Source organism: Trematomus bernacchii, unplaced genomic scaffold (assembly GCF_902827165.1).
Source record: "Trematomus bernacchii unplaced genomic scaffold, fTreBer1.1, whole genome shotgun sequence".
NCBI lineage: Eukaryota > Metazoa > Chordata > Actinopteri > Perciformes > Nototheniidae > Trematomus > Trematomus bernacchii.
In genome coordinates, this window is record NW_022987899.1 from 5,638,804 (window position 1) to 5,650,033 (window position 11,230).

At 36.8% G+C, this 11,230-nt stretch overlaps 2 protein-coding genes and 1 long non-coding RNA gene across 3 annotated transcripts; all 3 read right to left on the reverse strand.

Annotated features, from left to right (window-relative positions):
- Positions 1 to 1,121: 1,121 nt before the first annotated feature.
- Positions 1,122 to 3,099, reverse strand: LOC117469932 (protein PXR1-like). The gene is made up of 4 exons (XM_034114409.1): positions 3,010 to 3,099; positions 2,595 to 2,665; positions 2,092 to 2,355; positions 1,122 to 1,260 (listed from the first exon to the last, which is right to left on the reverse strand). Exons 1-4 carry the CDS (start codon positions 3,014 to 3,016, stop codon positions 1,255 to 1,257), a joined length of 348 nt encoding a protein of 115 aa, XP_033970300.1. The 5' UTR covers positions 3,017 to 3,099; the 3' UTR covers positions 1,122 to 1,254.
- A 2,098-nt stretch (positions 3,100 to 5,197) lies between these two features.
- LOC117470108 lies at positions 5,198 to 6,772 on the reverse strand. Its single transcript, XR_004554651.1, has 4 exons — positions 6,666 to 6,772; positions 6,425 to 6,444; positions 6,079 to 6,222; positions 5,198 to 5,389 (listed from the first exon to the last, which is right to left on the reverse strand). It is a non-coding gene; the product is annotated as an uncharacterized LOC117470108 (long non-coding RNA).
- A 1,728-nt stretch (positions 6,773 to 8,500) lies between these two features.
- Positions 8,501 to 11,143, reverse strand: LOC117470006 (protein SREK1IP1-like). Its single transcript, XM_034114519.1, has 5 exons — positions 11,028 to 11,143; positions 10,689 to 10,774; positions 10,117 to 10,398; positions 9,050 to 9,097; positions 8,501 to 8,688 (listed from the first exon to the last, which is right to left on the reverse strand). Exons 1-4 carry the CDS (start codon positions 11,047 to 11,049, stop codon positions 9,095 to 9,097), a joined length of 393 nt encoding a protein of 130 aa, XP_033970410.1. The 5' UTR covers positions 11,050 to 11,143; the 3' UTR covers positions 8,501 to 8,688; positions 9,050 to 9,094.
- Between the last annotated feature and the right edge of the window lie 87 nt (positions 11,144 to 11,230).

Here is an 11,230-nt window from a genome sequence, read left to right on the forward strand (position 1 = left end):
TAATCATGTGTTAAAGCACTTTACGAGATATAATAATAGCGGATGATTGCACCAGTCTGACGTCCTTACCTTTCTCTAATGTTAACTGAGGTTTGTCATTCCATTTACCAGAAGCTATGGACAAAGTCATGTCATAACAGTGATAAAATATGTAAAAGCATATGGCATTCTAAAGACACACACTTTTGGCAAATGAAACGTCAAACACGAGAGAAAACGTTGTAAATCACTCACCCGCTTCAATATTCCCTAAAATATTATAAAACGTGGACATGATTGATAGAAAGATACTTGATGTATTACTGATTCTTTTCTGAAACCGCTTACCATTTCTTTTTTTCCTGCAACCCCATAAAAGATTTAAAAGACCTGAAGCAGATCCTTTAATGTAAATATTGTAACTCTCTTGTCCTGACCGTCATGTCTACAGCACAACAACAGACTTTGAATATTGATGCAAGGTAAACAGGTAATCCTTTATTTAGTGATGTACAATGTATTTTTTTTTAGTAGTTCTATCCATCGTTCAGATCTCTCACTTTTCAGAAATATTGTGTATTGTTGCAATACAGTACAATCTGAGTCGACACAGTGTGCCCTACAGTTGTAGAATATATGTGCTGAACTTGAGTACAGTAAAATATTTCCTTTTTAAAATGCTGTGTACTTCTTGTGTTATAATTCTATGTAAAATAGTGTTACTTTTTACCACTTCATTCATTTTAAACTGTTGCTTTTCAGGTTATTATTTTACATATAAACTTTAATCTCATGAAATGTGATTTTTTTTTTAGATTATTCGTAGTAAAAGACTAATTAAGGCCTTAATATAAAAAGGCTGCCAATAATGAATGCATCAGTACTACAGGATGATCCATACACTTTTCCACATTAAATTGTTTATTATGCTTTTGTCTTAGGATAATCTATTTCCGTTTTGTAATTTTAACTTATTTTAACAATTACAATGACAAACACCAACATATTCTATATTTGCATTCCTCTACGTGTGGACGTCAAACTGTGAGCGACCCTAAACATAGAGAACACTGCCATCTGGTGGTAAAGAAACACACTTTACTTGACAGGAGAACCTAATGGAAAAAAAGACTCCTGCAAGCTTTTTGTTGTCAGAACATTTACTTCAGATTTGTTTACACAAGACCAGCATGTTTATGTGAAACCAAAGAAAGCACAGAAGGAAAAGTTGGTACTACTGCACATTCATAACGAACTGTCCGGTCCCAGGATGCATCACTCCTGAAATGAGAAAAAAGGACAATGCTGTTACTGCAGACAGGATACATGATTTATTCAATAACATCTAAAGTGCCACAGCACCTTTTGCATTTGTAATGTATGATTCTTTGTGGCAGCAGAATGAGCTGTAACAAGCACCAAAATGACCTTGATTTTTGGATCAGTAATGTTATGAAAGTGTGACAGCAGTCTATTCACTTTGATTGATGAGATCAAAAACACCAACTCTTTTGTGACTTGACTTTCTGACTGGTATTCCTTCTCTCTTGGTTTGTTCCTCTAGTCATTTGTATTAAAGACACCAAATGCACACAAATAGGACCATGATCTGATACTCTCAATGAATTTGAGGGAATTCATCCCAGAAAAATATTGATACTAGAAGTGGATCTGAGTTTGGCTGCAGGTTAATGGGCCAATATGTGCCAGTTGATAAACAAGGGTGTTCACTTGTTAACAGAGCTAAAAACAGCATTCACACAATGGAGGGTGTGGTGTGTCACATATCATCACAACCTGCTCTGCCAGTAAGACCTGTTGTGGAGGTTTCATACCAACAAGCCATTTATTCAGGTGCCAAGCCTTTACAATAATAGGTGAGATGATGTTACCAGTAGAGCTGCATTTTAATACATGTTCCTATTCAAAGAAAGTCTTGAGCACTTCAAACGTGTAACATGGAAACACAAACTGAGCACTGAGGGGAAATTAAAAGTTGCCCTATGGATGTCAACAACATTAAACACTGCTATATTTTTACTTGATTTAAGTTAGCAAGATATACATTATGTAAGATATATCTCTAAAATGTAGGTGCAGTATTGGGCTTACCTCATCACTGCTGGAGGATGATGAAGATGCGGAAGAAGATGAGGATGAGTTGCCTGATTCCTCCCCCTCCTTGTGTTCCTTTTTCTTCTTGTCCTTCTTCTTGCCGTCTTTGCCGTCTCCATGCTTTGACCCATCTTTTTTGTGAGATGAGTCCTTTTTGTGAGACGAGTCCTTTTTGTCACATGAACCCTTTTTGTCCTTGGAGTCCTTTTTGTGAGACGAGTCCTTTTTGTCACTTGAACCCTTTTTGTCCTTGGAGTCATCCTAAAATAAATTGCATAATTTGACTTTGAATAAATCATGATGGTTTTTTCTTAGTCTTATATATTGTGCTTTATTCCAGTGGTCAGAATGAATAGAGTTAACATTGTGTTTGACGGTGTGTAATTAAATGGATTGGATGAGGCAGATTTACCAGAGAAACCTTTTGACATTGCTTTCAAAAACACTTAACACAACAAGTACATTCACACACACCACACTGATGGATTACACATTCCTACCTTTTTCTTGCCCCATGGCCAACTAATTTCATCGGAATGAGCCTCCTTCGCTGTTATCACTTCTTCGACACCTATAGCAGCACACAGATACAAATGATAAACAACTTTCAGGATAAAATAAAAGTGATATAAAAATATAAAGTAACGTCACCAAGATTCTGAGTGAGAACATATATATCCTATCACAGCAGGAGTACATAATTACATTTAAATAAAAAATAAGGCTACATTTTGCAGTGGCTGTCTTTCCTTTTACAAGTTTGTGTCAAATAATATATTGGATAATAAACCAACCTGTTTGGTGCAATAATTGCAAATAAATGACTGTTCGTATTCAATTCCAGAAGTCAACTTGACAAACATTAACATTGAATATGTCAAACCTTAATACTAAGTAAATGTAAGTCTACTATACCTGACATTGTGAGTCCTGTCCTTACGCTTTACCAAACAAATGATATGTCCACAGAGATTCACACACAGGATAAACCTGAGTAACCACACCTCAACATGGTGACCTGAACTAGCCACGCCCCCACCACCTGATATCAATTACCGCGGGGCAGATGCATCAGGTGCAGGCGGAGACTGAAGAGTTACAATTTAAATCAAAATCAAATCGAAATGTATTATAGCCCCAAATCACAAAAAAATCTTAAAAGGGCTGTACGAACCAAACAAAAGCAAAGAAAAAAACACAAATATCATAGCACAACAATTATAAAAACATTATGAACAGCAACACAAGCAGTGCCATTATGATAAAAGCATGTGTATGCAAAACCAGGCAGAAATGATGCTAATGTAGGTGGAAACTAGGTGACATGGAAGACAGATACAAGAGATGTGTTTTGAGTTTGCTTTTATTTTATTTGTCAAATATTCTTATTCACATGAAAAAAGTGTAACAGTGCATTACAGCAAATGAGGCATTTTCACTTTCCCTCAACCCAGCCCCATCCCAACCCATCCCACCGACCCCTCTCCCGGAGCACTGAGGCAACAGTACATCAATTATATACCAAATGATAGATACAATAATATACATACACATATACATATACATATACACATACACATACATACATGCATACATGCATACATACAGTACATGCATACATGCATACATACATACATACATACATACATACACACACACACACATACATACATACATACATACATACATACATACATACATACATACATACATACATACATACATACATATTTGAGTTCGCTTATTCAACGGAATATTATAATATTGCGTCAAAAACAAATGTGAACATGTGATGGTTGATCCTTTTATAGCCTATATTTATTTCCCTATAGATCACATTCAGTTTTTTCTTACGTTCAATTTTTAGTTTGGTATTGAGTCCATTTTGAGTGCAAAAAATATGCCTTACTACTTACACAATACTACTTACAGGTTTGTGTTGGAGGCACTTAAATAAATTACATTGTTAGTTGTTGTTTTATTTTGATAGATGAAAACAGGGTAACAATGTCAGTATTGCAGTAAACTAAGCTAAGTATGTAAATGCTTCAATTATGAGTATCAATAACACAGTGTAAAAGTGTTCCATAACAAAAATCAATGCAGTTAAAGTTGTACTCAAGTAAGTAAGTAAAAGTGGGTTACATCAGCAAAACATAACTGTGGCATGAAAGTAAAAAAAGTGCAAATGGCCCTTTTCAAAGTTTTTTTTTTATATAGAACAACAAATGTATATTCATTCTGCGTTGACGTGCATACCATTATAATGTCAGCTAGTGAAGCTGATTTCAAGTTAAACCAGGATCAGAATCTGCACCACAGAATTGTTTTGTATATAAATATTACGATGTGGAACATTGTGTAAACAACAGCAAAATGTTGTGTCAGATAAAGTAGAACAGCTGGAATGTCCTGTCAAATTATTACCACTGTTGTTGTTGTTACAGTGAGGAGCTCTCTGGTGTCACCTGAGGACAGCTCCATGCATAGACGTTTTTAAATCATTTCTGAAGGAAAGACACTCTGAAATGTTTTATGTTCAAGATGCAAAGCAGCATGAGAGACAGTCTTTACTGTTACACATGAAACAGAAAAAACGTAACCTGATACATAACAAAGCGCACTGTGAGACAACACATGACACATGTATGAGGTTCTAAATCGTTTTTCCGTTTATTGTATTGTCCATACTTTGTTTTTCCTCTTTTACGTAGGTTCTGTTTAAAACTTCAACTAACGACTATTCTAACTATTGTTCAGGTAAATAATAGTTATTAGCTCCTTGATTTACAGTATCCTAAAGCCAACAATTACATCTTCAAATTGTGTTATGTCTTTTATTATTTGTCCACTGCAGTGGTGGAATTTACATTTGCTGACATTATTACAAGGAGATATTGTAATATACGTCAAATATCACTCAGTTGTGATATTTACCTTATTTTTTCCATTTTCAGTCTAACCTACCCATGTAAATTGACTACATTAAACCCAGGATAACATCATTTTGTTATTTTGTTATTGTTATCATTTTAACAAAATCGATCAAAATCAATTTGCACCCTTAATTGACCTTACGAATAAAATAAAAACAGTGCCATCGTGTGGTGAAGGAAATAAACTTTACTTGACAGAATAACTTACATTTTTTGTCAGAACATTTACTTATAGGAATCAACACATTTGTTTACACAACACCAGTAGGTTTCCAGGACAGCGAGGAAAGAACAGGAAGTACAGTTGTTTCACCAAGAGAGACGGAGAGAGCAGTCGGGTCCCTCAGGACGCATCACTCCTGAAATGACAGAAGGACAATGCTGTTACTGCAGAAAGGATACATGATTTATTCAATAACATCTTAGGTGCCACAGCCAATGCTGTATCTTTAATGTATGAATCTTTGTGGCAGCAGCCTGAGTCATAGCAGCCACCACAATGACTTTCATTTTTGTAGCAGGAATGTTATGAAGGTGTGACAGCAGCATGTTCACTTTCATTGATGTGGTTAAAAATAACAACCCTGACTTCCCTGTCTGACCGCTTTTTCCTTTCCACCCTAGGCTTCGTTTGTTCCTCTTTTGCTTTAATCATTTGCATGGAAAACCTAATATTAATGTGACCAACATGATCTGCTTCCTGAATAAAGCTTAGTGAAATGTATTTAGCCCAAAGGTGTCAGACAGTAGCAGTTTGGCTGCAAGTCAGTAAGCTTAAAATGAATCTGCAGATCTGGAAGGTCTTAACTTGATTTAAGTATAAGCTATAAATAAAAAGTAGCACACAATCATGAGGGTGTGGTGTCACAGCTGATGAATGTGCTCACTGCTGCTGCGACCTGTTGTATTTGTTCTACGCACTTCAACCTTTGGAGTGTAACATGGGAACACTTTCATGAACTGAGCACTGAGGGGTGATTAAACAGAGAAAGGCCATGTTTAATAAGCAAATCTGTAAAAAATGTATAAACTCTAACATTGGACCTACCTCGTCACTGCTGCTGGAGGATGAAGACGAGGAGTCGCCTGATTCTTTCCCCTCCTTCTTGTCCTTGTGCTTCTTCTCCTTCTTGCCATCTTTGCAGCCCTTGTCCTTTGACTTATCCTTGTTTCCACATTTATCCTTGCCATCCTAAAAAATGGCAAAAGGTCACTCTTAATAAGTAATTGATTGTGTTGGCTTAATCTCGAGGATAGTTTGATTCTTTTAATGAGATTAATTAATTGAGTGAAAGGCTGCAGATAAAGGAAAATTATATAAAACTTGGCCTTGCTGTAAAAAAACAGCTAAAAACACAAAGTAGAAGCCTACAACATCTAACAAAAACTCTTACCTTGCTCTTCTTCTTAGAACCTGTACGGATGAAAAGATGGTTAAGTATTAGGTAAGTGTGAGTGTGTGTATAAATCTGAGCTCTTGCATCGACAAATATAATTATGTTTTTCAAATATACATTGAATAATTAGTAATAATGTCAGAAGCAAATCCTGTCCTAAAATTGCCCGTTGAAAGACACACGCATTAACATTCAAAGCATTCCTTCTAAAAGCAATGAAAGTAAACGTTAATCCTACCTGGGCAATCCATGGTGACTCCTGTTTGTGTGCTTCCTCAAACAAGTGACCACAGACTCACAACAGGTAATCTTATAAACCACTCAAACCACACAACCTAACCTCACCACATCCCCAAACACCGCTCCCTCTGTTATTGTAACCTGATATAAAGTCATTTACTGCAGGGCAGATACGTTCAAGCGCAGGCAGATATATCACAGTTAGGAATGCACAGTACAAAGTTGTCAATACTATAAAAACAGGTTAAGTTCAAATAGAGTAGGCCTATACCTCTTAAAAGTAAAAAGTTGCTCTTTTATGAGTGTTTTTATACATGACATGGAAGTGTTATCCCCTTTGCATTACTTTTAAATAGCATTTTTATTGAAAAGTTATTGAGTACTAAAAGTTCTTGGTTGGTGATAAATAAATCTGCCATTGCAGTTAGATTATTTCAATCCGTTTTTAAAAACAATAAATTGTTTCAACCTTCTTTCTGCATGTGTAAGAACAAAGACAGAACAGAACAAGTTATTCAAGACTGCACTTCCTGTAAGAGCAGTTCTTTAGGAAATGTAATGTAATTAATTATGAGGAGCAGTGCGTACTTTAACCATCCAACAAGGAAAACTAGTGTTAGAGAAAGCAGAGCATCTTGTTTTTCATGTATGATTATCTCCGATTCGTTTTACAGTTCACCCGAGGAAACTGTCTCGTCATCTGAGGACTGATTAGTTTCATGCAGCTCCACACCTTTAATCACATTGGAATAAAAATCTGCATCTTTGAAAAACCCTTAATAACCGTGGGCAATGGCACAAGAAATGTAGAGTGAAATTAACATATAAAACATTATAAAAAATACTACTGTATTAAGCTTACATGTAACTTAGCTCAACAAAGAGGTTGGTAACCAATCTTAGGAGTACAACAAATATTTCACCTTTAAGAAAGTCTATTTTCAATAACTTAAATGGGTGCTTACTCGAAGGCAAGGCTAAAACAAACCCCACCGGTACTTTAATTTGCAAACAATAAAAAGTGCCCTCCACATCCGCAGAAAAATACATTGAATGAAATGTACTTCTCTTAAAGGTCACCTATCATGCTATTTTTAGGCAATAGCATAGGTCTCAGATATATAAAAATATATAAAAAACATGTCTATGAAGTGTTTTGCTTAAAAAACCAAACAGATCACCCATTCTAGCCATGTCTCATATCCCTCTATTTCACTTCCTGTTTCAAAAGTGCTGATTTTGGGTATAAAGCTTTAAAAAAAAAAAAAGGAAGGGGCTGAGCTCATGCGGGACCAGCAGCTACTGTCTAAACTAAATACTGCCATGATGAAACGCCATATCATGGATTATCAAGGATTATTTCTGAAACAGTATGGAGCTCAAAGGCTTTCTCTCTTGCCGGTTATACCACAAGGTGAGTTCCTTTTTATATCCAGCTTCTTCACACACATGCTCTCCAGTACAGGTTAGCTCTGAGTGTTAGCGATGCTAATGTAAACACCGACCATATTACGTCCAAAACAGTCGGGCAATGTTTCTGATAGCAACTTTCTGATAGTGCCGTGGGTCCACATTTTCGATATTACGTCATATCGGACGCAAATCTGGAACAGCTCCGTTGTAGTCCCGTTTTTAGAGATTTGGGTACGGAGGAAAAGAGAGAGGGTTTTATTTTCTGACGCTGCGTGAGTTCCATAGACTGTATATATAAAGGTGAGTTCCCTGTCACACCGGGGACACATATTTATGTATAAAAGACATCAAAAAGTGCATTTTGCATGATAGGTCCCCTTTAATACATTTAGTAACCAGACATATACAAGAAAACAAGCCTTTTTTTGTTAAAACATTTACTTCAATCAATCAGCAGATTAGTTTACACAACACCAGCATGTTTCAGTGACATCAATGAAAAGACACAAAGGAAGGTTGGTACTGCTGCACACTTTAAGACACACATTCATTTAGTTCAAATCACAAGAGACTGACAGAGAGGTCCGGTCCCTCAGGGAGCATCAATCCTGAAATGACAAAAAGGACAATGATGTTACCGCAGAATGAATGGGATGAGGGGGTAACAATGTGATAACTGAATACATACTGAATATATTTCCCACTACCAGGTCATTATTATAACATTACATGAGAGTGAAAATCTCTGAAAGTTCCAAATATTAAAAGGTCCACAATTGATCATTTCTTTTTGGATTTAGGACATTTCATTTTTTGGATACAAGTTGAAGATGATTGAAGTTAGTTTTTGTTGTGAGAGGTAGATGAGCTGTATACAATCACTGGTCATGTCATAATTAAAACAAATGGAAAGTATAAAAACACTTTAGTGAGAAGTATATTATGACAGGGCATACAATCATCACTTACCTTAGCTGTTGGATGAACAATCCTGGGTTTCAGATCAGCTGGCATTTACTGTAAAAAAAAAAAGTATCATTAAAAAAACACTAACGTTACTCCTTAACAGTAATAAAGACATGTTCCTACCAAGACTGCTGTTTTGTCAGGAGTTAACCTATCCTCATTGTGTTGAAATATATACCCCTTCACATACCCAGTAGTTAAAATATACCTACATTATAAAACATATTTCCAGACCTTTTCCCCCTAACTTCACACCTTCGCCCTGTTCCCTGGTTCTCATCAGTACATACTGTACTTGTTCACTTGAAACAAGACTCCCTGCCGCTCTTCCAGCAGAGTGCACCTGAATGAAAAGCCTTTTGAGCTTAAGGACACAGAACTTTCAAGGGAAAAGAAACAGACTGGAGGGATTGATTTGCAGCCTTTAATCGTGTAATTGCACAACTACTCCGAGCCCTTTCATTTATTTTGGCTGTTAGCAAAAATACATTCACTAAATTGTATTCTAGGGTGTTAGCTAGAAAGGACACAAGGCGTGAGGCAGTGTGTTCTCTTTCATGGAAGTAATTGGACAACACACCTGTTTTATTACTCTACTATCTGACCGGTTTGCCTTCTCTCCCACCCTGGGCTTGGTTCTTTCTTCGTCATTCATTCATATAAATATGCCAAACATGACATTTCCTGAATAAAGCTTTGACAAAGTTGAACAACTTTAGCCCAAAGGTGATGAGAAAGTCAAGTTTGGCTAATAAGCTAAAAACAAATCTGCTGATCTTGAAGGTGTTGACTAACAACCCTAGCTATAAATAAAAACTACACACACACACAGGAGGGTGTGGGGCCTCACATCTGATTAAATCTGGCGCTGTCTGTGAGATATGTTCCACCAGTGTTGTTTCAGACCATTATCTACGCACGCTGACCTTTGATACGAGGTGTGACAGGTAGGCTTCCTGCTCAGCTGCTTTTTATCCCGTTTTGCAAATAAGAAGAACAACAAACTATGGAAGTGAGTCGTGGGAACTTTTTCACCCAACTAAAACAAATAACTGCAACAATAGGCCTACCTCTTCATCACTGCTGGAGGATGAAGACGAGGAGCTTGATGAACTTCCCTCCTTCCTTTCCTTCTTCTTGTCCTTCTTCTTGTGGTCTTTGTCGTGCTTGTCCTTGTGCTTTTTGTGAGACTTGTGCTTATTGTCAGATTTATGGGATTTGTGAGACTTGTCGTCTTTGTCGGACGTGTGCTTTTTATCAGACTTGTGATCTTTATCAGACTTGTGATCTTTGTCAGACTTGTGATCTTTGTCAGACTTGTGTGTTGAGTCGGACTTGTCCTTGCAGTCTCCCTACAAATGGCAAAAGTTGACTTTAGATAATCATTGTGTTGATTTATTGTTAAGAATTGTGCTTTGTTTCAATAATTATATACATCAATGTAAAGTGAGAACTGGGTTTGAAGGGCTGCAGTGAGCTGGCAGCACATGAAGGGGATTTATCAGAGAAAGCAAACATCTAAAATCAACCTTAATTGACAAATAATTATAGGCTACCTATACTTATTTGGCAATATTGTGTACGTTATATCTGGATCATATTTGTGTATCTTTGCTAGAATGTAAACATGCAAAGTTCCTACCTTATCCTTGTCCTTCTTCCAGGGCAACTTAATCTCATCCTTCTGAGCTTCCTCCTTCTTCACGTCCTCTTCCCCCCCACCTAAAGCTGCACACATGCAAAAGAGATGTCAAACACAATCTGAGAGCAGTTCTAGTCTTACATCTACTTAAATCAAATTGGCTACACCTTGACTGTCTAACATCAGGTTGCACATTTTGGATTTAGCTTCTAAAATAAAGTACATTGGATAATCAATTAGGCTGTCGGGTGTAAAGCGTGCTAAAAAAGACCTGTTGCTCTTCATGTTAGCTTATACAGACTGTAAAATGCAGTTGAATAAACATAAATCTGTGCCTACCTGACGCCAGATCGAAAGACATTTTGTTGCTGTGCTTTTCCTAACAAGACGCCTTCACCGGCTGCTTGTCTCACAAAAAGGAAACTGGATAGACCACGCCTGAATCACGTGACCAAAACACGCCCCCAGCCACCTTACGACGGGAGCTGCTTTCAAGTGCAGGTGGAGATAACTTATTCAGAAATTGACTATATAACACCAAC